The sequence below is a fragment of the Salvelinus fontinalis genome, chromosome 8, assembly GCF_029448725.1.
Source record: "Salvelinus fontinalis isolate EN_2023a chromosome 8, ASM2944872v1, whole genome shotgun sequence".
Taxonomy (NCBI): Eukaryota; Metazoa; Chordata; class Actinopteri; order Salmoniformes; family Salmonidae; genus Salvelinus; species Salvelinus fontinalis.
This window is the reverse complement of record NC_074672.1, coordinates 28,525,356-28,552,347: the sequence shown is the minus strand read 5'-3', so window position 1 is coordinate 28,552,347 and position 26,992 is coordinate 28,525,356. Positions and strand designations below refer to the sequence as shown.

Below are 26,992 nucleotides of genomic sequence, written 5' to 3'. Positions count from 1 at the left end.
AGGGCCACAAGAGCTGGGCCTCCCTAAACAGGAAACAGCAGGCAGGAAAGAGGAAGTAAGGGCCACAGCCAGGAAGAGATCAATTCCAAAGACAATAGAGTGCAGTTCAGTGTAGCATGTTACCATAATGTCAGTGGTCTCCAACTACTGTATCTATAGCTATGTCATCTTCCTCTCCATCTCTTTCCCCTTCTCCCCCTCTTCCCCCTCTCCCCCCCCTTCTCCCCCTCTTCCCTCTATTCTACCTCTTCTCCCCCTCTTCCACCTCTTCTCCCCCTCTTCCACCTCTTCCCCCTCTGTTTTTCTCACACATATTGAAATAGATCAGTGAGATTTACGGGCAATGCAGTGCTGCTATATGACACTGTGTTGTTCCTCAGTGTTATGTCTCTCATGTCTCTTCTCACGTAACAGTATATTTGGATGCAAGTTTATTGTGCCATCTGTCATTTGGAGACAATGTTTTCTCTCTCTATTCCCCTCTCTCCTTCCCTTCATCCCCCTCACCCTTCCTTCTCTCCAACAGGATGTGGGGATTCTGATAAACGGCAGTGTCCCTGATCTGGTTGGTTCCCGGGTAGAGTGTGACTACGGATTGGGCGTTGCCACTGTAGCCACTGTGCACCTGGACTATGGCTCCGCCCAGATTCAGACCTGCCCCCTCCTGCCCCGGGAGAGGTACCCCCACATCCCCCCTGGCAGAGGTAAGGGCTAAATGTACTGGTAGAACACTAGTTGGATTTCATCCAGTGACATCACCCCTGATCCTGAGATATGCCGAGATATGTCTCCATGTTATATGTTGTTGTGACAGATCACCTGATGGTTCCTGTGGCGATTAAGGTGAATGGCACGTCTGTGGTTTCTGGGACCTTCCTCATCTATGATTGCGAGAGGACAGGAGCGATACACCCCAAGACTGCGTGAGTGTTTCAAATCTAGGAGTCATCCAGGGTTTCTTTTAGATTTGTTCCACCATCTCATAGTGGTAACACTTACCAAACCTTCCTAAGTTAAACCCAGTTACAAGGAACACACACACACACACACACAAGGCCCAAAGCCCCGTCACTCGCATGAAGAAAATAAGGAAATGCAGGGTGCCTTGTGAGAATTCATTGGCGAGTGGGTAGCCCGCCTCTACCATCCATTCTATTAGCCAACGTGCAATCACTGGAGAATAAACTGGATGAGCTCCGTTCAAGACTATCCTACCAACGGGACAATAAAAACTGTAATATCTTATGCTTCACCGAGTTGTGGATGAATGACGACACAGATAATATACAGTTGGCTGGGTTTTCCGTGCATCGGTAGGACAGAACATCTACGTCCGGTAAGACGTGGAGTGGGTGTGTGTGTCTGTTTGTCAATAACAGCTGGTGCGCAATGTCTAATATTAAGATAGTCTCGAGGTATTGCCCGCCTGAGGTACTGTAGAGGTACCTCATGATATGCTGTAGACCACGCTATCTACCAAGAGAGTTTTCATCTATATTTTTCGTAGCCATAAATTTACCACCACAAACCGACGCTGGCACTAAGACTGCACTCAATGAGCTGTATAAAGCCATAAGCAAAAAAGAAAATGCTCATCCAGAAGCGGTGCTCCTAGTGGCCAGGGACTTTAATGCAGGCAAACTTAAATCTGTTTTACCTCACTTCTACCCGCATATCACATATGCAACAAGAGGAAAAAAAACTCTAGACCACCTTTACTCCACACACAGAGACGCATACAAAGCTCTCCCTCGCCCTCCATTTGGAAACTCTGACCATAATTCTGTCCTCCTGATTCCTGCTTACAAGCAAAAACTAAAGCAAGAAGTACCAGTGACTCGCTCACTATGGAAGTGGTCAGATGGCACGGATGCTACGCTACAGGACTGTTTTGCTAGCACAGACTGGAATATGTTCTGGGATTCATCGAATGAGGCATTGAGGAGTATACCACCTCAGTCACCGGCTTCATCAATAAGTGCATCAATGACGTCGTCCCACAGTGACCGTACGTACATATCCCAACCATAAACCGTGGATTACATGCAACATCCGCACCAAGCTAAAGGTTAGAGCTGCCGTTTTCAAGGAGCGGGACACCAATCCGGACACTTATAATAAATCCCGCTATGCCCTCAGACGAACCATCAAACAGGCAAAGTGTCAATACAAAAACTATTGGATGTGGCAGAACTTGTAAACTATTACGTACTACAAAGGGAAACCCAGCCGCGAGCTGCCCAGTGACGTGAGTCTACCAAATGGGCTAAATGCCTTTTATGCTCGCTTCGAGGAAAGAAGCTGTTCTGGACAACTGTGTGATCACGCTCGCCGTAGCCTATGTGAGCAAGACCTTTAAACAGGTCAACAATCACAAGGCCGCGGAGCCAGGCGGATTACCAGGATGTGTACTCAGAGCATGCGCAGACCAACTGGCAAGTGTCTTCATTGACATTTTCAACCTCTCCCTGACCGAGTCTGTAATACCTACATGTGTCGGCAGACCACCATAGTCCCTGTGCCCAAAAAACAAAGGTAACCTGCCTAAATGACTACTGGCCCGTAGCACTCACGTCGGTAGCCATGAAGTGGTTTGAAAGGCTGGTCATGGCTCACATCTACACCATCATCCCGGAAACCCTAGACCCACTCCAATTTGCATACCGCCCCAACATCTACAGATGACACAATCTCAATCGCATTCCACACTGCCCTTTCCCACCTGGACAAAAGGAACACCTATGTGAGAAAGTTGTTCATTGACTACAGCTCAGCGTTCAACACCATAGTCCCCACAAAGCTCATCACTAAGCTAAGGACCCTGGGACTAAACACTTCCCTCTGCTACTGGATCCTGGACTTCCTGACGGGTCACCCCCAGGTGGTAAGGGTAGGCAACAACACATCTGCCACGCTGATCCTCAACACGGGGGCCACTCATGGGTGCGTGCTTAGTCCTCTCCTGTACTCTCTGTTCACCCACGACTGCGTGGACAAGCACGACTCCAACACTATCATTAAGTTTGCTGACGACACAACTTTGGTAGGCCTGATCACCGAAAACAATGAGACAGCCTATAGGGAGGAGGTCAGAGACCTGGCAGTGTAGTGGACAACAACCTCTCCCTCAACGTGAGCAAAACAAAGGAGATGATCTTGGACTACAGGAAAAGGAGGGCCGAACATGCCTCCATTCACATTGATGGGGCTATAGTGGAGTAGGTCGAGAGTTTCAAGTTCCTTGGTGTCCACATCACCAACAAACTACCGTGGTCCAAACGTGCCAAGAAAGTTGTGAAGAGGGCATGACAATGCCTTTTCCCCCTCAAGAGACTTTAAAGATTTGGGTCCTCAGATCCTCAAAAAGTTCTACAGCTGCCGCATCGAGAGCATCCTGACTGGTTGCATCACCACCTAGTATGGAAACTGCTCAGCATCTGACTGTAAGGCACAGCAGAGGGTAGTGCATAGAGCTCAGTACATCACTGGGGCCAAGCTTCCTGCCATCCAGGACTTATATACTAGTTGGTGTCAGAGGAAGGCCCCAAAAAATTGCCAAAGACTCCCGCCACCCTAGTCATAGACTGTTCTCTTGCTACCGCACGGTAAGCGGTATCAGAGGGCCAAGTCTATGTAAAAAAAAGCCTCTTTAACAGCTTCTATCCCCAATCCATAAGACTGCTGAACAATTAATCAAATGGCCAACTGGACTATTTGCATTGAACCCCCGCTCCTCATTTGTTTTTACACTGCTGCTACTCGCTGTTTATTATCTATCCATTGTCACTTTTCCCCTACCTACATATACAAATTACCTCGACTAACCTGTAACCCCGCACATTGACTTGGTACCGGTACCCCCTATATATAGCCTCATTATTGTTATTTTGTGTTACTTTTTTTAATTACATTTTTTACTTTTGTTTATTTAGTAAACATTTTCTTAACAACTGCATTGTTGTAAGTAAGCATAACACGGTAAGGTCTAAACCTTTTGTATTCGGCGCATGTGACAAATACAATTTGATTTGATTTGAAATAGCTGGATCATAAGTGTGAAATTTGAGGCACGCAAACAGCCCCGTCCTTGAGCAGAGTTCTCTGCCAAGTCCCTAGCATCACTCAAATGTCATCTATAGTCTCAATGGCATTCTCATCGCACATAGAGCGCCAATCAGAATGGGCGGCAGAGCTATAGAAACCAGTGTCAGTGTCACTGAGGGGAGCTGTGTTGTTTACATTTGTGTTGTACTGTATGTTGTTGGTTGGCTGTACAGTATCTCTCATGTTGTATGTTGCCTAGCAACATTTGTTTATTGGGATTAAATATAGTTTATTGAATTGAATAGTTTACCCTCAGTACTTGTCACGTTCCTGACCTGTTTTCTGTTGTTTTTGTATGTGTTTAGTTGGTCAGGGCGTGAGTTGGGGTGGGCATTCTATGTTATGTGTTTCTATGTTGGGTTAAATGTGTTGCCTGATATGGTTCTCAATTAGAGGCAGGTGTTTGACGTTTCCTCTGATTGAGAACCATATTTAGGTAGGCTGTTCTCACTGTTTGTATGTGGGTGATTGTCTTCCGTGTCTGTGTATGTCGCACCACACGGGACTGTTTCGTTTTCGTTCGTGATTGTAGTCTGTTCCTGTTCGTGCGTTATTCGTGTTTATGTAAGTTCACATGTTCAGGTCTGTCTACGTCGTTTTGTTGTTTTGAGTTTATTCAAGTGTTCATCGTGTTTCGTCTTGTTATAAGAAATCATTATGGATTCAACCTACGCTGCATTTTGGTCCGACCCTTACTGAGTACTGTAACGCTCGTCCCTTACTGTAACGCTCGTCCCTTACCGACCCTTACTGAGTACTGTAACGCAGTACTCAGTGAGGGTGATGTTGGTTAAATTTGTCTATGTCTATTAGCATAGTTTAAATTCAGCCTGGTCGAGGCTTTATGTGGAATGTGGAATTAATATACTGTGGAAGCAAAAGTAAGGAAATTGTAAGTAGGAGCTTTGGTTGGTTCTGTTGATGTTTTTTCATGTGGAGGCTGTGGCCTGTATGGTCTGTATGTCCGTAGCCAGCGTGACTGCTGACCACAGAGACAGGAGAGAAACTGCCCACAAAATGAGGAGGAAACTGAGCTACACTTCCTAACCTCCTGCCAAATGTATGACCATATTAGAGACACATATTTCCCTCAGATTACACAGACCCTCAAAGAATTCACAGAACAAATCCAATTTTGAACAACTCCAATATTGATTGGGTGAAATACCAGTCTGCCATCACAGCAGCAAGACCTGTTGCCACAAGAAAAGGGCAACCAGTGAAGAACAAACACCACTGTAAATTCATCCCATATTTACATTTATTTATTTTCCCTTTTCTACTTTAACTATTTGCACATCGTTATAACACTGTACATGGAGTGCATTCCGAAAGCATTCAGACCCTTTGACTTTTTCCACATTTTGTTACATTAGAACATCATTATTGAATGGAAGAAGTTTGGAACCACCAAGACTCTTCCGAGAGCTGGCCGCCCGGTCAAACTGAGCAATCGGGGGAGAAGGGCCTTGGTCAGGGAGGTGACCAAGAATTTGATAGTCACTCTGACAGAGCTCCAGAGAAGGACAACCATCTCTGAAGCACTCCAACAATCAGGTCTTTATGGTAGAGTGGCCAGATAGAAGCCACTCCTCAGTAAAAGGAACATGACAGCCTGCTTGGAGTTTGTCAAAAGGCACCTAAGGACTCTCAGACTATGAGTAACAAGATTCTCTGTTCTGATGAAACCAAGATTGAAGTCTTTGGCCTGAATGCCAAGCGTCACATCTGGAGGAAACATCGCACCATACCTACGGTGAAGCACGGTTGTGGCAGCGTCATGCTGTGGGGATGTTTTTCAGCGGCAGGGACTGGGAGACTGGCCAGGATCAAGGTAAAGATGAACAGAGCAAAGTACAGAGAGATCCTTAATGAAAACCTACTCCAGAGCAATCAGGACCTCAGACTGAGGCGAAGGTTTACCTTCCAACAGGACCCTAAGCACACAGCCAAGACAACGCAGGCTTCGGATCAAGTCTCTGAATGTCCTTGAGTGGCCCAGCCAGAGCCAGGACTTAAACCCGATTGAACATCTCTGGAGAGATCTAGAAATAGCTGTGCAGCGACGCTCCCCATCCAACCTGACAGAGATTGAAGAGATCTGCATAGAATGGAAGAAACTCCCCAAATACAGGTGTTCCAAGCTTGTAGCACCATACCCAAGACGACTCGAGGCTGTAATCACTGCCAAATGTGCTTCAATAAAGTACTGAGTAAATTATTTGAATACGTATATGTAAATGGTTTATTTCCGTTTTCTAAAAACCTGTTTTTGCTTTGTCCTTATGGGTTATTGCATGTAAATTGATGAGGGGAAAAAACGATTTAATTCAATTTTAGAATAAGGCTGTAACGTAACAAAATGTGGAAAAATGTCAAGGGGTCTGAATACATTTCGAATTCACTATAGCCATAATATGACATTTGAAATGTATTTATTCCTTTGAAACTTTTGTGAATGTAATGTTTACTGTTCATTTTTTATTATTGATTTCACTTTTGTTTATTATCTATTTCACTTACTTTGGCAATGTAAACATATGTTTCCCATGCCAATAAAGCCCTTTGAATTGAAATGAGAGAGAGGCTTCTCTGTTCTGGAGGACAGCCAGCTGGTTTCCTACTTGCGTATTTTACCATGTTTCGGGATCTGCCTTATCTCATGAGCAGATCTCTGGATCAGTGTGTTTGTGTGTGTGTGCGTGTGTGTGTAAATGGTGATCAGATCTGTTAACTGTTTGGATGTGTCCCTCTTGCACACTTATCATGTCGCTTTGGAGGTGTGAAAGTAGACTTGAGTATAATATACAGTATGTGTCTACCTAAAAATGACTGTGTATGTGTATGCATTCAGAGGCAATCTTAGGGTTTGTTAATTTGGCTCACTTGTCAAATTAGTTTAGTGGTGTGAAAATGGACTGTGTGTGTGTGTGTGTGTGTGTATACATGTGTATGTAAGTAGGTGAATATGTGTGTGTGTTCTTTTATGCCTCTGAGATCCACAGTGGGGTCTGATAGTGTGAATTATTGCTGAAGGTGATAATGCCCTAAGTGCGATTCTCACATGAAGAGCACAGGGCTGCTAAATGAAGACCGCAGATTAGATTAGACTCTATCCACATTTAATCACTTCAAGCTGTGGGATCCTGAGTGGTGCAGCGTTCTAAGGCACTGCATCGCAGTGCTAAAGGCGTCACTACAGACCCGGGTTCGATCCTGGGCTCTATCACAACCGGCCGTGATCGTCCCATAGGGTGGCGCACAGTTGACCCAGCGTCGTCCGGGTTAGGGGAGGGGTAGGCCATCATTGTACATAAGAATTTGTTCTTAATAACTGATTTGCCTAGTTAAATAAAGGTTAAATAAAATAAAATAAATAAAAGTTGCTCTCTCTCTTAAACCTCTCTGGGATATGTGGGACGCCACCTCGCCAACAGCCAGTGAAATTGCAGGGCGCCAAATTCAAAACAACAGAAATCCCATAATTAAAATTCCTCAAAAATACAAGTACTATACACCATTTTAAAGATAAACTTATTGTAAATCCAGCCACAGTGTCCGATTTCAAATAGGCTTTACGGCGAAAGCACACCAAACGATTATGTTAGGTCAGCACCTAGTCACAGAAAACCATACAGCCATTTTCCAGCCAAGGAGAGGGCTCACAAAAGTCAGAAATAGCGATTAAATGAATCACTAACCTTTGATGATCTTCATCAGATGGCACTCACAGGACTTCATGTTACACAATAAATGTGTATTTTGTTCGATAAAGTTAATCTTTATGTCCAAAAAACCTCATTTGAAATTGGTGTGTTACGTTGAGAAATGCATTGTCTCGAACAAACATCCGGTAAAAGTGCAGAGAGCCACATCAAATTACAGAAATACTCATCATAAACAATGATAAAAGTGTTATGCATGGAATTATAGATAAACTTCTCCTTAATGCAACCACTGTGTCAGATTTCAAAAAGGCTTTACGGCAAAAGCACACCTTGCGATTATGTTAGGTCAGCACCTAGCCACAGATAAACATACAGCCATTTTCCAAAGAAGGAGAGGTGTCACAAAAGTCAGAAATAGCTTTATAAATATTCACTTACCTTTGATGATCTTCATCGGAATGCACTCCCAGGAATCCCAGTTCCACAATAAATGCTTGTTTTGTTCGATAAAGTAATTTATGTCCAAATACTCCTTTTTTTTCGCGCGTTTAGCCCAGTAATCCAAATGCTCAATGCGCGATCGCTTAGTTCAGTCAAAAAGTCAAAAAAGTTATATTACAGTTCGTAGAAACATGTCAAACAATGTATAGAATTATGTTTGTATCATAAATCTTCCATAATGTTTCAACTGGACAATTCCTTTGTCTTTAGAAAGAAAAAGGAACGCAGCTAACTCGATTTCTGCCAGACACCTGACTCAAACAGCTCTTATTCTCTCCCCCTTCACAGTAGAAGCCTGAAACAAGGTTCTAAAGACTGTTGACATCTAGTGGAAGCCTTAGGAAGTGCAATATGACCCCATAGACTGTCATTGTCGTGTGTATAGGTGGCAGGGAAGTCAGGCGCAGGAGAGTAAACGAAGTGTAGATGGAGACTTTTAATAAATGTCCATGACATGCTCCAAACACGAGAAATATACATACATCAAATAAAAATGGGTACGAGGACCCGTCGCGCACCTATACACCAATAAAACAACACTTGACATAAAACAATCTCTGACAAACACATGAAGGGAAACAGAGGGTTAAATACACAACAGGTAATGAATGGGATTGACAACAGGTGTGTGGGAAGACAAGACAAAACCAATGGAAAATGAAAAATGGATCGATGATGGCTAGAAGGCCGGTGAAGTCGACCGCCGAACACCGCCCGGACAAGGAGAGGCAACGACTTCGGCAGAAGTCGTGACATTACCCCCCCCCCCCTGACGCGCGGCTCCCGCAGCGCGTCGACACCGGCCTCGGGGACGACCCGGAGGGCGAGGTGCAGGGCGATCCGGATGGAGGCGGTGGAATTCTTTTAACATGGAAGGATCTAAAACGTCCTCCACCGGAACCCAGCATCTCTCCTCCGGCCCGTACCCCTCCCAGTCCACGAATCCAAAATGGATCGAACAGTGTACGCCGGGACCCCCTCGATGTCTAGAGGAGGCGGAGGAACTTCACGCACTTCAGCCTCCTGGAGCGGGCCAGCCACCACCGGCCTGAGGAGAGACACATGGAACGAGGGGTTAATACGGTAATTAGTGGGCAGTTGTAATCTATAACATACCTCGTTCACTCTCCTCAGGACTTTAAACGGCCCCACAAACCGCGGACACAGCTTCCGGCAGAGCAGGCGGAGGGGCAGGTTTCGGGTCGAGAGCCAGACCCTGTCCCCTGGTACGAACACCGGGGCCTCACTGCGGCGACGGTCTGCGCCAATTTTCTGGCGCCTTATGGCACGCTGAAGGTGGACGTGGGCTGCCTCCCAGGTTTCCTCAGCGTGCCGAAACCAATTGTCACCGCAGGAGCTTCGGTCTGACTCTGATGCCAAGGAGCCAGAACCGGCTGATACCCTAATACACATTGAAAAGGAGTAAGGTTAGTGGAGGAGTGACGTAGCGAGTTCTGGGCCATCTCTGCCCAGGGCACGAACTTCGCCCACTCCCCCGGCCGGTCCTGGCAATAGGACCGCAGAAACCTGCCCACATCCTGGTTAACTCTCTCCACCTGCCCATTACTCTCGGGGTGAAAACCTGAGGTAAGACTAACCGAGATCCCCAGACGTTCCATAAACGCCTTCCAGACCCTTGACGTGAACTGGGGACCCCGATCAGACACTATATCCTCAGGCACCCCATAGTGCCGGAAAACATGTGTAAACAGGGCCTCCGCAGTTTGTAAGGCCGTAGGGAGACCGGGCAAAGGGAGAAGACGACAGGACTTAGAGAACCGATCCACAACGACCAGGATCGTGGTGTAACCCTGTGAAGGTGGAAGATCAGTCAAAAAATCCACTGACAGGTGCGACCACGGCCGTTGAGGAACGGGTAAAGGTAGAAGCTTACCTCTAGGCAGGTGTCTAGGAGCCTTGCACTGGGCGCACACCGAACAGGAGGAAACATAAATCCTCACGTCCTTAGCTAAAGTGGGCCACCAGTACCTCCCATCAAGACAGCGCATCGTCCGACCTATCCCAGGATGACCAGAGGAGGATGATGTGTGAGCCCAATAAATCAATCGGTCGTGGACAGCAGACGGAACGTACAGACGACCAGCTGGACACTCAGGAGGAGAGGGCTCTGCACGTGACGCCCGCTCAATGTCCGACGCTACAGCTCCCACACTACTGGCGCCACCAAACACGACTCTGGGAGTATGGGAGTGGGATCCATGGGTCGCTCCTCTGTGTCATACAGCCGAGACAATGCGTCTGCCTTGACGTTCTGGGAGCCTGGTCTGTAAGTAAGCGTAAACACAAAACGAGTGAAAAACATGGCCCACCTTGCCTGGCGAGGATTTAGTCTCTTCGCCTGCCGGATGTACTCCAGATTGCGGTGGTCAGTCCAGATGAGAAAAGGGTGATTAGCCCCCTCAAGCCAATGCCTCCACACCTTCAAGGCTTTTACGACAGCTAACAGCTCTCGGTCCCCCACATCATAGTTACGCTCCGCCGGGCTGAGCTTCTTCGAAAAGAAAGCACAGGGGCGAAGCTTCGGTGGCACACCCGAACGCTGAGAGAGCACTGCTCCTATCCCAGCTTCGGATGCGTCCACCTCTACTATGAATGGCAAAGAGGGATCCGGATGAGCCAACACAGGCGCCGAGGTAAACAGAGCCTTCAGTTGTCCAAAAGCCCTATTCGCCTCGGCCGACCACTGCAAGCGCACCGGTCCCCCCTTTAGCAGTGAGGTAATGGGAGCTGCAACCTGACCAAAACCCCGGATAAATCTCCGGTAGTAATTGGCAAACCCTAAAAAACGCTGCACCTCCTTTACCGTGGTTGGAGTCGGCCAATTACGCACGGCTGTAATGCGGTCGCTCTCCATTTCCACTCCTGAAGTGGAAATCTGATGCCCTAGGAAGGAGATGGATTGTTGGAAGAACAAGCATTTCTCAGCCTTGACATATAGATCATGCTCCAACAGGCGACCAAGCACCCTGCGCACCAAGGACACATGCTCGGCGCGTGTAGCAGAGTATATCAAAATATCATCGATATACACCACTACACCCTGCCCGTGCAGGTCCCTGAAGATCTCATCTACAAATGATTGGAAGACTGATGGAGCATTCATCAACCCATATGGCATGACCAGGTACTCATAATGACCTGAGATGGTGCTAAATGCCGTCTTCCACTCATCACCCCTCCTAAGACGCACCAGGTTGTACGCACTCCTGAGATCCAATTTTGTGAAGAAGCGGGCCCCGCGCATTGACTCCATTACTGTATTGATCAAAGGTAGCGGGTAACTATATTTTACCGTGATTTTATTAAGGTCTCGATAATCAATGCACGGGCGTAAACCGCCATCCTTCTTCTTCACAAAAAAGAAACTCGTAGAGGCGGGTGAAATGGATGGCTGAATGAACCCCTGACGCAGGGATTCAGAGATATAATTATCCATAGCCACTGTCTCCGCTTGCGACAGAGGATACACGTGACTCCTGGGATATGCAGCGTCTACCAGGAGATCTATCGCACAATCCCCCTGTCGATGGGGTGGTAATTGAGTCGCCTTCTTTTTACAGAAGGCGAGTGCCAAATCGGCATATTCTGGGGTAATGCGCACGGTGGAAACCTGGTCTGGACTTTCCACCGTAGTAGCACCAACGGAAACCCCTACACATCTACCTGAGCACTCTCGCGACCACCCCGTGAGAGCCCTCTGTGGCCAAGAAACAGTGGGGTTATGAGTAGTTAACCAGGGTAGGCCTAGCACCACAGAATACGCAGGGGAATCAATAAGGAAAAGACTAATCTTCTCCTTGTGACCCTCCTGCGTTATCATAGACAAAGGTGCGGTGACCTCCCCGATAAACCCTGACCCTATTGGTCGACTATCTAAGGCATGAATAGGGAAAGGCATATCCACAGAAACAATAGGAATCCCTAAACTATGAGCTAAGTTTTTATTAATGAAATTCCCAGCCGCGCCTGAATCTACTAGCGCCTTATACTGGGAATGCAGGGAAAAATCCGGAAAAGTGACAGAGACAAACCTAAGTGCAGCAGAGGGCTCTGGATGAGTATGGTGCCTACTCACCTGGGGTGATGCCAGAGTGCCCTGCCTGCCTTCTCTATTCCCAGAGGAACCAACCCGGCACCGATCAGCAGTGTGATCTCTGCGATCATAAATGGTGCTCGAGTGGGTACCCCCTCCGGTCTCCCTGCGCACCATCCCTCCCAATTCCATAGGTTCGGGAGAGAGAGTGCGGGAGGATGGAACAACCAGACCCCGATCTAGACGTCCCCGAGTAGCCAGCATGTTGTCCAGCCTGATGGACATATCCACCAGCTGGTCGAAGTTGAGGGTGGTGTCTCTACAGGCCAGCTCCCGACGGACGTCCTCGCGTAGACTACAACGGTAGTGGTCGATCAGGGCCCTGTCGCTCCATCCAGCGCCGGCAGCCAAAGTCCTAAACTCCAAAGCGAACTCCTGAGCACTCCTCGTCCCCTGCCTCAGATGATAGAGGAGCTCACCTGCTGCTCTGCCTTCGGATGGGTGGTCGAATACCTTCCGGAAATGGCAGATGAGCTCCTCAAAATGGTCCAACGCCTTATCCTCTCCACACACAGCGTTGGCCCACTCCAGGGCTTTCCCGGTAAGGCATGAGACGAGGGCGGAGCTTTTCTCACGGTCTGATGGTACTGGAGAGACCGTGGCCAGATACAAGTTCAGTTTTAGGAGAAAACCCTGGCAGCTGGCAGTATCTCCATTGTATCCCGTGGGTAGGGATAACTGGATCCTGTTCTGTTCCGGAGGAGAAAAAGCGTTCAAAGGAATTCCAGGTGGTGGTGGAGGTGCTGGAAAAGCTCCCTGTCTCTCCCAGCGGTCCATATTCTGGACAATGCGATCCATGGCAGCGCACAGACTGTCAATCTCCTCCGCTTGTTCCATGACGGTTCCTCAACCTCCATTAGCGAAGTGCCTCCTCCTGCTGACTTCATTTTTAGGGTCAGAGATTCTGTCATTGTCGTGTGTATAGGTGGCAGGGAAGTCAGGCGCAGGAGAGTAAACGAAGTGTAGATGGAGACTTTTAATAAATGTCCATGACATGCTCCAAACACGAGAAATATACATACATCAAATAAAAATGGGTACGAGGACCCGTCGCGCACCTATACACCAATAAAACAACACTTGACATAAAACAATCTCTGACAAACACATGAAGGGAAACAGAGGGTTAAATACACAACAGGTAATGAATGGGATTGACAACAGGTGTGTGGGAAGACAAGACAAAACCAATGGAAAATGAAAAATGGATCGATGATGGCTAGAAGGCCGGTGAAGTCGACCGCCGAACACCGCCCGGACAAGGAGAGGCAACGACTTCGGCAGAAGTCGTGACATAGACACTGTATATTCGATAGGCAATGACTTTAAAAACTACAAACCTCAGATTTCCCACATCCTGGTTGGGTTTTTGCCTGCCGTATGAGTTCTGTTATACTCACAGACATAATTCAAACAGTTTTAGAAACGCAGCGTGTTTTCTATCCAAATCTACTAATTATATGCATATTTTAGCTTTTGGGCCTGAGTAGCGGGCAGTTTACTCTGGGCACCTTATTATCCAAGCTACTCAATACTGCCCCCCAGTCCCAAAGAAGTTAATAACTCCAGAAAGACTGAGAGAGGCTCTCTGTGTCCATTAGAATTTCACCATAACACTGTAACCGGATACGGGCTTATTTCATTCTGCGTTTGGACTGAAGCCTGGTTCTGTGGGTCTTGCGTCTGTTTTGAAATGGTACTGTGTGTGTTTGTATTCAGAATGGTGTGTGTGTATGTGTGTGTTGAGAGTGCTCTTTCACAGCCGGGTCGATGTGGTTTCTAGGTGAGGCGCTAATGGACAACTAGACGGGGAGCATTCCTCTCAGACCAAACGCCCCGGCAGACCAAACGTCTCTCTCTCTCTCTCTCTCTCTCTCTCTCTCTCTCTCTCTCTCTCTCTCTCTCTCTCTCTCTCTCTCTCTCTCTCTCTCTCTCTCTCTCTCTCTCTCTCTCTCTCTCTCTCTCTCTCTCTCTCTTTACACACTCCCCACTTTCTATCTTTTCACTCTCTCACACACTTTCCCCTCTTTTTCACCCTTTGTCTCCCTCCTTCTCACTATCCCTCGGTGTCTCTCATTCCCCCCTCTGCCCCCTTCCTCTCCCCATTTAATAACGTCTATTCTCTCTAACAGCTTTCTCCTTGACAGAGACATGATTGAGAGTGTGTGTTTAACCACAGTGCTCACCGAGAGGCCCTGAGAGTAAAAGCTCACCTGTGTGTTCAGTGTGTGTGGTATGTTCATTCCGTGTGTGAGGGTCAGGGGTGGGGGGTTCAGCATGGCTCTATAGGACAAGGAAGAAAGGACAAGAAGCTAGAAAGAGTGTTTGTGTGTGGGTGTGTTGTGTGTGTTTCTGTGTGTTTGTGAGTGAGACATTTAGTGAAAAAATATTTAAAAAAATAAGAGTCCCTGGAGTGGGTTGTCTGCTTCTAATCACCCCCACCCCACCAGAAAACACACTAGGCTTTGGCCGCATCCAGATTGTCATACCAGGATATTCGGTAATACCTGCTCTGAACACAAGGGGTGCTATATTCAAACCCCACTGTAATTGTAATCTTTGTAATCTTAAGGTCATAAATGATAGCAAGTACATGTAAAATTCCATAGAGAATGCTAACTAAATGCTAACAAGCACATTGCAAACACTTTATACAGTCTCTGACCTAAACTATTTGCAGGACTGAAATCCCATCTCATAAAGTTATACAAGTAACTCAGAAATGCTACTCACAGTTTTCTGCACCCACAAAACAAATATTACACAGCAAGGCTTTTGATCCAGGAGGCAATTATCTGCTGCTACCAAGCAAAGCTTGATTTTGGAAGAATCTAACCACTTAGCTAGATAGCTAACTAGCTACTAAATTAGCAAACCAAATGCACAACTGCAGAGCATTTAACACATTTTAGACAGTTAACTTAATAGTTATAAGATATCTAGCTGGCAAACATTTAGTTTTGAATTCCAAACGGTAACTAAATCACCTGGCGCATGCTGCACAACAGTGAGTGATTCACAAGGCTCCGGTCTCTCGTCGTTGTGTGCTTGTAAACAATGAAAAATTATGTGACAGGTGAAATTAAGAACGCAATCTTCTTTATCTTCTAACGTATTGCACAAATTGGTTTCAGGTCTTTGCAAAAAGTTGCTACATATATTCAAATGTAGAAAAAACTCCAAAGAAATAGTTTCAACGGTATTGACGGTATTAAAAAAACATCTCGTGGCTGTTTCCAAATACCCCGGTATACAGTGTATACGGCTTACCGCCCAAGTCTAACACAGACACACCACTCCACGTTCCTGCAAACCCCTCCATCTCTCCAATCTTAATCGGCAAGCTGCACCCCTTCTCCCATGGTTGTATGGAGACAGACAGGGAATCACTGGAGGGGCTGTCACTCCAGGTGTTGGAACATCTGTCTTCCACCCGCAGGCAATAGAGACACACACAGTGGAGGTGTTCCAATTTGGGCTGCTATCTGGGAAGACACACACACAAACACGCACAAACACACAGTACACACAGTACACACATACACACACGCGCAATCACGTACACATGCACACACGCACGCACGCACGCACGCACGCACGCACGCACGCACGCACACACACACACACACACACACACACACACACACACACACACACACACACACACACACACACACACACACACACACACACACACACACACACACATAGAGCTCCCTCAGGGATTCCAGACTGCGTAGGTCCTAATGAATAGTGGAGCTCTCTGTTTAGTATCTTCTCTCTGTGCCAGTGTAACCATGATCGACCTTGCATGTTGCTTTGTCCACTGATTTGTCCACTGGGTTTGTCCACTGGGTTTGTCCACTGGGTGTGTTTGAGTGTTTACTACAGGCTCCAGGTCTCATCTGTATGTGTTTGGCCCATGTCAGATGGTCTAATTGTTATCTATGTGTGTTGTCCTGTGTTTCAGGTGTATCAGCTGTCTAAGCACCAGGTGGAGGTGTTACTGGGACCAAAACAGCCACTCTTGCCTTTCCAGTAAAGACGACTCCAAACCCAGCCTGCTAGAGGTGAGTTACCCCTCTGTGTTAAACCACTCCAATCAGACATACTGTAAGTATAAGTAGCAATAATAAGCATGGATCAGTTCCCCACTAGTCCTGACCTTAAAGGGGCAATCCGCAGTTGAAACAATAACAAAACGGCATCCCGCCATTGTTTAAGTAAAACGCTGAAGTGTGGGACTGATGAAATGTAACCACTCTCGAATGCAGAAACAAAGCTGTGGATACAAGTCTGACCATCCATGATGTCAACATTATAGTTTCACATGTGTTATCATGTGATACAGTGTTTGTTTGCATATCGGGTTTGGCCGGGGAAGGCCGTCATTGTCAGTAACAATTTGTTCTTAACTGACTTGCCTAGTTAAATAAAGGTTCAATTAAAATACGTACTTTGTTTACAAACATTGAAGTTAAACAAGCTTATATTTTGGGTTCTGATGGGGTACAACAGTTGAACTAAGTTCATGAGGCATTTCTAAGTTATATTCTTCAAGAATCAGTGGGTACATATCATTCATTTATAAGTCCAAAACTAGATGTAGCAACGGAAGATTGCCCCTTTAAACATTAGAGGGGAAGACTTCAACTAAACCCTAGATCAGTGGCAACCAATCACAAGCTCCTATGATGATCTCAGTTCATTCTCATTTGGCATTGTAACAGCCCGGCAAGTCATGTGGTCATACCAGGTCAAAGCTATCTTACTGTTGTCAGCCATTTTTAAAACAGCCCATAAAACCTCGGGAGACATGGTTAACATACTCCCAACGAGATAATGGGCCATGTTAAAGCCTCTCTGACCTTTCCAAAACTCTCTCTCCCAGTTCTTCATCGTGGTGGCTTTTGATAGGCCCACTGGAGCCAGTGTGTTGAAGAATGGGTTCACTGTTTCACAGTTTTTCCTGTCTTATGTACAATGCTGTATAAGGTTGCCATGGTGTCCAGTTAGTGTGTACTGTGCTCGAGTGTGAGGAGCTTTTATCGGAAAATGAATGTTAGTAATGATTTTTTCAAAATCTGTCATTGAAGACTGAGCTCAATATTAAACCTATTTTTTCAGACCTCTTTTGAGAAAAACATCTGACAAGCTTTAATTGTGATGAGAACACCTATCCCTTTCACTATTGTTATGTTACGACAAGACAAGCTCGTTAAGTTCATTATAACTATCACAGCCCCCCTAGACACTCCTCACCTCCTCTGAGCATACCTATGCCCTGACAGCATCACCGCTGTGGTACAGCCAGCCACCCCACTCTTCTACTGCCTTTGGTGTTAGAGCCAAGAGTGTTAACACACAGCTATGTCCCTCTGCCACCATTAGGAGCCCCACTCACAGGCAGCTGTTCTGAAAGGAGAGGAGAGGGTCTGATTGGGTCCAGAGAGACTGATGTACTCAACTGGAGGAGTGTGGTTAGGTGAGTCAGAGTGAGTTAGTCGGGCCATACCATGACAATAAATGTCCTGACTGAAAAATAAAGTCATATCTTCATCAAAATAATATTCCTTTCTTAATCGAAATAAAAGTCCTATCTTAATCTAAGTAAAAGTCCGATATGAGGTTCTGTAAAGATGGTCAGAAATAAAGTCTGAGTTCAGGTCTTCTGCTTTGAGCCCCATCCTGCCATTCTTCCGCCATCTTCGCCATCTGGTGTGTCTCACTGCCCTCCACTTTAGGATGTTGTTGTTTCCCTCTGAGCAGAGCAGAGCTTCACCCTCTTATTTCCTCCTCCTCCTCTCAGCCACATAAACAGGACAGGTGTTTTACATTGTTTTCTTTAACCCATGAGTGTTTGTATCACTTCCCGTCCTCCAGAATTCTGCTTCCTGTCCAAGCCTTGTGGCCAAGGATGTTCCACCATCACCCTCAGGGATAACCCAAGACTTCACCCTGTCGCTAAGCAACGTGGAGCAGGTACAGTGTACCCTTACCCTTGTTAGATATTATCCTAAATGTGGTACAGCCGGATAGGACTAAAGTAACTCTTGGTCTTAGAGGGAGATTGGTGGGAATCATAGTCATCAATCCCTAAATGGTTGCTCTTTGGGAGTGAGCTGAGACAGCTGCAGTTACTGTGTGGGAGAGGTTAGAACCAGAATGATACCTCGTAGCTGTCTGTTCCCACCAGGTTCTCACCTCGTAGCTGTCTGTTCCCACCAGGTTCTCACCTCGTAGCTGTCTGTTCCCACCAGGTTCTCACCTCGTAGCTGTCTGTTCCCACCAGGTTCTCACCTCGTAGTTGTCTGTTCCCACCAGGTTCTCACCTCGTAGCTGTCTGTTCCCACCAGGTTCTCACCTCGTAGCGGTCTGTTCCCACCAGGTTCTCACCTCGTAGCTGTCTGTTCCCACCAGGTTCTCACCTCGTAGCTGTCTGTTCCCACCAGGTTCTCACCTCGTAGCGGTCTGTTCCCACCAGGTTCTCACCTCGTAGCGGTCTGTTCCCACCAGGTTCTCACCTCGTAGCTGTCTGTTCCCACCAGGTTCTCACCTCGTAGCTGTCTGTTCCCACCAGGTTCTCACCTCGTAGCGGTCTGTTCCCACCAGGTTCTCACCTCGTAGCTGTCTGTTCCCACCAGGTTCTCACCTCGTAGCGGTCTGTTCCCACCAGGTTCTCACCTCGTAGCTGTCTGTTCCCACCAGGTTCTCACCTCGTAGCTGTCTGTTCCCACCAGGTTCTCACCTCGTAGCTGTCTGTTCCCACAAGGTTCAATCAATCAATCAAATGTATTTATAAAGCCCTTTTTACATCAGCCGATGTCACAAAGTGCTGTACAGAAACCCAGTCTAAAACCCCAAACAGCAAGCAATGCAGATGTAGAAGCACGCTGGCTAGGAAAAACTCCCTAGAAAGACAGGAACCTAGGAAGAAACTTAGTGAGGAACCAGGCTCTGAGGGGTGCCTAGTCCTCTTCTGGCTGTGCCGGGTGGAGATTATAACAGAACATGTCCAAGATGTTCAAACGTTCATAGATGACCAGCAGGGTCAAATAATAATAATCACAGTGGTTGTAGAGGGTGCAACAGGTCAGCACCTCAGGAGTCAATGTCAGTTGGCTTTTCATAGCCAATCATTCAGTTAGAGACAGGTTCTCTGATGTCTTATCTCTCAGTATGTATACAGTCATTTACAGACATATGGAGACATTCAAAGAACATATAGCAATCTTTAGTACTATTCAGCCTATCTTTCTACTTTTGTACATTTTGTACCTTCAGACAATGATTTCAGATCAGTCTGTATAACCCTAATCCTAACCTCAACATATTGAATGTGAGCCAGAAGCTGATATTGTATCTGTGATGAGGGTCTGACTCTGTTAGCATGTGACATTCCATCCCTGACTAGTTGCCAGGTCTGGTCAGTCGTAACTATAACCCTGTGCCCTTTCACACACTCTCTCATTGGATTTATATTGTGATAGAGAGTCACACACACACACGCACACATACACACACTTTACCGCCCAGATGTTGATGAATATGATGAATATGAATTATACATGATTCTGAATTTCTGCCTGACAGGGACAATTATCCTGTGCTGTTTAGATGTTTTGCATTCTTCCCCTCCCAGGGTTGTCAATGGTTACCAGAGTTGTTCAGGGGAACACAGTTTTCTCCCTTCCAGGTTCCTGTTATTATGTCTCAGTTGACACCCTATTCCCTACATAGTGTTCGTACATGTATAGAATGAACCCAGGAAGATCAACCCTGCTCGACTAATGGGTATCTAGCTCAACTAGATGGAACAGCCACTATGCTGATAATGGAACTAGAACAAGCACATTCTCTGAACAAAAAGACATCTCCAATCTCCAATACAAACATGTCTAACTATATGAAAACATGGAGTATCCTTGGTGCCAGGCTGTTGCTGCTGTAGCTTTCTTGCCAATGTTGTCTAGCCAATGTTTGGCATGGGTCCATCCAATTGCAAAGCAGTCGGCTGAAGCAGAAACAGACTGTCAATCAAGCTAGGATGGGGAAAATAAAGACCTAGCAACATTTCTAAAGGCAAAATATCTATCCCAAAATGTGTTTCCACAAACCCCTGTTTTCCTGGGTGATGTCAGACTGCGGCAGCCTTATGATTGGTTTATAAATGAAGGTTTTATTGTCATGAGGGCTGTTCGGTTTGTTTTGTTCTGTAGCAGGAGGAGCTTGAGTGTGACTTTGGGAGTAAGCAGCGGTACGAGGCTCGATGGCTGAACAGTGTCTCAGAGGTCAAGTGCAGTGGAGTGATGGTGAGTACAACCAATCACCTTCCTAGGAGCACGTGTCACTCAACACAATTTTGGTGAAGGTGCCAGTCAGAAATAAGATGTTTAGTGTATGGCCAAACAAAGCCATGCTTACTGGTTGTGTATGGTGAAATGGCCAATCAGCGAGCTTGTTTCTGTCCATGTAGCTTACCACAGCGGAGAGGAGTCAGGTGTTTCAGCTCAGCCTGCGGAGAAAGGGACACCTGGACAAGTACATTGACAGCCCTAAACCCATGACCGGTAAGATTATACACACACATACACAGGCATGTGCACACACACACACGCACACGCACACGCACAAGCCTAGTCCCAGATGCTAGTATATTCTCAATGTTAACAGGCCAGGTATTTGCCATGTGAGCCCTGAGAGCAGAAGAACTGACCTACAGCCAGAAGAATTGCATACTTTACTACAGGACTAATGCTTCATACCATACTCACTGCTCAGTCATCAAAACACACAAGCACAAATGGTTTCTCTGTGGGAGGTGCTGGAACATGAACACGCACATCTGTTTCTCTGGATTTCTGTTATGTCCTCCCTCTCTGTTTCTCTGGGTTTATGTTATGTCCTCCCTCTCTGTTTCTCTGGGTTTGTGTTATATCTTCCCTCTCTGTTTCTCTGGGTTTGTGTTATATCTTCCCTCTCTGTTTCTCTGGGTTTGTGTTTTGTCTTCCCTCTCTGTTTCTCTGGGTTTGTGTTATATCTTCCCTCTCTGTTTCTCTGGGTTTGTGTTTTGTCTTCCCTCTTTGTTTCTCTGGGTTTGTGTTATATCTTCCCTCTCTGTTTCTCTGGGTTTGTGTTATGTTTTCCCTCTCTGTTTCTCTGGGTTTGTGTTATGTTTTCCCTCTCTGTTTCTCTGGGTTTGTGTTATATCTTCCCTCTCTGTTTCTCTGGGTTTGTGTTATATCTTCCCTCTCTGTTTCTCTGGGTTTGTGTTATATCTTCCCTCTCTGTTTCTCTGGGTTTGTGTTTTGTCTTCCCTCTCTGTTTCTCTGGGTTTGTGTTTTGTCCTCCCTCTCTGTTTCTCTGGGTTTGTGTTATATCTTCCCTCTCTGTTTCTCTGGGTTTGTGTTATATCCTCCCTCTCTGTTTCTCTGGGTTTGTGTTATATCCTCCCTCTCTGTTTCTCTGGGTTTGTGTTATATCCTCCCTCTCTGTTTCTCTGGGTTTGTGTTATATCCTCCCTCTCTGTTTCTCTGGGTTTGTGTTATATCCTCCCTCTCTGTTTCTCTGGGTTTGTGTTTTGTCTTCCCTCTCTGTTTCTCTGGGTTTGTGTTTTGTCTTCCCTCTTTGTTTCTCTGGGTTTGTGTTATATCTTCCCTCTCTGTTTCTCTGGGTTTGTGTTATGTTTTCCCTCTCTGTTTCTCTGGGTTTGTGTTATGTTTTCCCTCTCTGTTTCTCTGGGTTTGTGTTATATCTTCCCTCTCTGTTTCTCTGGGTTTGTGTTATATCTTCCCTCTCTGTTTCTCTGGGTTTGTGTTATATCTTCCCTCTCTGTTTCTCTGGGTTTGTGTTTTGTCTTCCCTCTCTGTTTCTCTGGGTTTGTGTTTTGTCCTCCCTCTCTGTTTCTCTGGGTTTGTGTTATATCTTCCCTCTCTGTTTCTCTGGGTTTGTGTTATATCCTCCCTCTCTGTTTCTCTGGGTTTGTGTTATATCCTCCCTCTCTGTTTCTCTGGGTTTGTGTTATATCCTCCCTCTCTGTTTCTCTGGGTTTGTGTTATATCCTCCCTCTCTGTTTCTCTGGGTTTGTGTTATATCCTCCCTCTCTGTTTCTCTGGGTTTGTGTTTTGTCTTCCCTCTCTGTTTCTCTGGGTTTGTGTTTTGTCCTCCCTCTCTGTTTCTCTGGGTTTGTGTTATATCTTCCCTCTCTGTTTCTCTGGGTTTGTGTTATATCTTCCCTCTCTGTTTCTCTGGGTTTGTGTTATATCTTCCCTCTCTGTTTCTCTGGGTTTGTGTTATATCTTCCCTCTCTGTTTCTCTGGGTTTGTGTTATATCTTCCCTCTCTGTTTCTCTGGGTTTGTGTTATATCCTCCCTCTCTGTTTCTCTGGGTTTGTGTTATATCTTCCCTCTCTGTTTCTCTGGGTTTGTGCTATATCTTCCCTCTCTGTTTCTCTGGGTTTGTGTTTTGTCTTCCCTCTCTGTTTCTCTGGTTTTATTTATATTATGTTGAAAATATGTTTAATCCAAAGGAACTGACATAGGTTCAGTATGATATACGCAGCCCATGCGGTGATGTAATGGAGCCCTTTCAAATAGCCTTTGTGTCCTAGCAGAATGTATTGTGTTACATTTACATTTTACATTTAAGTCATTTAGCAGACGCTCTTATCCAGAGCGACTTACAAGTACATACATTTATATATATATTTTTTGTACCATTGTACTTTTTTGTGTTAATAAAGCCCTCCCCTTTGTCCCCTCCCTCTCCCTCTCCCTCTCCCTCTCCCTCTCAGTGGAGGTGTACAACTGTGGGGTCGGCAGTGGGGATTGTTCCCAGTGTTGGGGACGTGAGGACCAGGGTCATCTGTGTGGCTGGTGTGACAATATCTGTAGAACCAGGGATGACTGCCAGTATATGAGTAGTCAGTGTCCTGACCCCGAGATCACCAAGGTAGGAATACACACACACACACACAATGGCCCATCCGCGAGATCCATAAGACTGGACACGTCTAACTGTACTGTACATACTCATTCATGCAATTCTCCATCCCGTCATTGTTGACCTAGGGCCTAATTTAGAACAGGAAGTGGTGGTGTGTCACATGACCTGTCACATGGCGCTGTACCCTGCCTTTCCTCTGTCTTGTGATTGGGGCTTATTTTGGAAGGGGAGGTGTTATTACAGAGCTTCATTAAACCAAGTCAGTCTGAAACATCACTCTTTACTGTACAACTCCCTGACTGAATGACACCACAGCACAGTCACAGCACTTACGCACTGGCCCTTATGGAGGAACAACACAACAGATCTGGAGGGATGACAGAGGGCATGGGAACACTTAGCCACTGTCTAACCCTGTCTGTCTGTCTGGGCAAGTGCGTGCGTGTGCGTGCGTGCATGCGTGTGTGTGGAGTTCTGTGCATACCATGTTGGTATTGAGCTCGGTACGCAGTCACCCACAGAAATAGAATAGAGCAATATACATTACCGATGTGATCACACTACAACCACATGGGTCAGGGGAATGAATGTGTTTATTTGGATGCAGATCTCACTGTGGTCAGCTCCTAGTGGTCATTAACCCCAGTCATCTGAACACATGGGTTCAACTCTTCAGTTGGATTCATCTGAATGACTGTGCTCCTTTCTATCAAGGCTTCTGAATATCTGTGGTTATGTCCCTATGTTTGAACTGCCAGGCATTAAAGAGTGTTTAGAGTTGCAATCAGACCCGCTGTTGAATGCTGCCTTTATCTGTGCTGCAGACAGGAAGTACGGCTCACATGAGGCTCAGTTGGCCTAAACACTTCCTGTAGATAAAACCTGCCTGGCCTGGCCAAACAGGGGAACAAATGAGTCTGACACACACACATGCGCACACACACACACACATACATACACACTAATACTCAACTAATCTATAGCATCTTACACACATGGGTACACCTTCATTCAAAGGCCAGCAAGGGTTTAGAGCCACAACATACAGACCAGTTGGCGTTTTTTAGGGGGTAGATCCGCTTTAATATTGCAGATAGATTGCAGCTTCCAACAATGTAATTGCCTGCATCATTTCCAATCCCCCGTATATTTTTGGGATATACAGTACCAGTCAAAAGTTTGGACACACCTACTCATTCAAGGGTTTTTCTTTATTTTTGTTTTCTACATTGTAGAATAATAGTTAAGACATCAAAACTATGAAATAACACATATGGAATCATGTAGTAACCAAAAAAGTGGTAAACAAATCAGGTGTAACAACACCTGCACAGGATCAATACATCCGAACATCACACCTGCGGGACAGGTACAGGATGGCAACAACAACTGCCCGAGTTACACCAGGAACGCACAATCCCTCCATCAGTGCTCAGGTTGTCCACAATAGGCTGAGAGAGGCTGGACTGAGGGCTTGCAGGCCTGTTGTAAGGCAGGTCCTCACCAGACATCACCGGCAACAACGTCACCTATGGGCACAAACCCACCGTCACTGGACCAGACAGGACTGGCAAAAAGTGCTCTTCACTGGCAACTCGCGGTTTTGTCTCACCGAGGGGGACTGTCCGATTTGCGTTTATCGTGGAAGGAATGAATGTTACACCGAGGCCTATACTCTAGAGTGGCATCGATTTGGAGGTGGAGGGTCCATCATGGTTTGGGGCGGTGTGTCACAGCATCATCGGACTGAGCTTGTTGTCATTGCAGGCAATCTTATCGTTGTGCGTTACAGGGAAGACATCCTCCTCCCTCATGTGGTACCCTTCCTGCAGGCTCATCCTGACATGACCCTCCAGGATGACAATGCCACCAGCCATATTGCTTGTTCTGTATGTGATTTCCTGCAAGACAGGAATGTCAGTGTTCTGCCATGGCCTGCGCAAGAGCCCGGATCTCAATCACATTGAGCACGTCTGGGACCTGTTGGTTCGTAGAGTGAGGGCTACGGCCATTCCCCCCAGAAATGTCCGGGAACTTGCAGGTGCCTTGGTGGAAGAGTGGGGTAATATCTCACAGCAAGAACTGGCAAATCTGGTGCAGTCCATGAGGAGGAGATGCACTGCAGTACTTACTTTTGATTTTGACCCCCCTTTTGTTCAGGGACACTATTCAATTTCTGTTAGTCACATGTCTGTGGAACTTGTTTAGTTTATGTCTCAGTTGTTGAATCTTTTTATGTTCATAAACATATTTACACGTTAAGTTTGCTGAAAATTAACACAGTTGACAGTGAGAGGACGTTTCTTTTTTTGCTGAGTTTATATATACACATCTTTTTTATTTTTTTTCACTAACCCTTCCACCCCTCCCCTAATTGGAGTAAACTAATGAACAACAACACTTAGGCTTCTACTTCCAGCCTTTACATACTATATACATTTTACTGACATGGTATATTTTACATGAGTTATCGTGTTGTTATTAGTACCACCATTCAGTTCCACTCAACCCATCCCATCAACATGTATATCCTAACACCATCCATATTGGATTTATTTTTGCCATATATTTTTAAACTGTGCTGATCCTTTCTATTCTCATAGTTTCTACAGATTGTAAATGAAAGATTAATACAATTCTAAAAGTATTACTCTTTTATTGATCTATTGACTATGACTTTTCAAATCACCCCGTAGTGCTATTTGCAGAGTTAGCTCCAGGTAAATGTTGCAATTCTTCAGCCATTCCTGGAACTGCGAGCAAAATCAATTGGACATTACCATAACAAATTATCTAATGATTCTGTTTCTTCGCAGCAAAATATGCAGAGCTAGGATGGTTGTATCCCTCATATATAAGAATATATATATACACTGCTCAAAAAATGAAGGGAACACTAAAATAACCCATCCTAGATCTGAATGAATGAAATATTCTTATTAAATACTTTTTTCTTTACATAGTTGAATGTTCTGACAACAAAATCACACAAAATTATCAATGGAAATCAAATTTATCAACCCATGGAGGTCTGGATTCGGAGTCACACTCAAAATTAAAGTGGAAAACCACACTACAAGCTGATCCAACTTTGATGAAATGTCCTTAAAACAAGTCAAAATGAGGCTCAGTAGTGTGTGTGGCCTCCACGTGCCTGTATGACCTCCCTACAATGCCTGGGCATGCTCCTGATGAGGTGGCGGATGGTCTCCTGAGGGATCTCCTCCCAGACCTGGACTAAAGCATCCGCAAACTCCTGGACAGTCTGTGGTGCAACGTGGCGTTGGTGGATGGAGCGAGACATGATGTCCCAGATGTGCTCAATTGGATTCAGGTCTGGGGAACGGGCGGGCCAGTCCATAGCAACAATGCCTTCCTCTTGCAGGAACTGCTGACACACTCCAGCCACATGAGGTCTAGCATTGTCTTGCATTAGGAGGAACCCAGGGCCAACCGCACCAGCATATGGTCTCACAAAGGGTCTGAGGATCTCATCTCGGTATCTAATGGCAGTCAGGCTACCTCTGGCGAGCCCATGGAGGGCTGTACGGCCCCACAAAGAAATGCCACCCCACACCATGACTGACCCACCGCCAAACCGGTCATGCTGGAGGATGTTGCAGGCAGCAGAACGTTCTCCACGGCATCTCCAGACTATCAC

The 26,992-nt window shown here is 46.1% G+C and overlaps 1 protein-coding gene across 2 annotated transcripts in view; it reads left to right on the top strand.

Moving 5' to 3' along the window:
* LOC129861027 (plexin-D1-like) overlaps positions 1-26,992 on the top strand; it is a 130,763-nt gene that overhangs the window by 21,617 nt on the left and 82,154 nt on the right. For both annotated transcript variants that reach the window (XM_055932058.1, XM_055932059.1), the window contains exons 6-12: positions 527-704; positions 815-923; positions 16,358-16,457; positions 18,271-18,369; positions 20,607-20,699; positions 20,864-20,957; positions 23,180-23,337. In XM_055932058.1, coding sequence (XP_055788033.1) covers positions 527-704; positions 815-923; positions 16,358-16,457; positions 18,271-18,369; positions 20,607-20,699; positions 20,864-20,957; positions 23,180-23,337 — 831 coding nt within the window. The remainder of the gene's footprint in view (positions 1-526; positions 705-814; positions 924-16,357; positions 16,458-18,270; positions 18,370-20,606; positions 20,700-20,863; positions 20,958-23,179; positions 23,338-26,992) is intronic.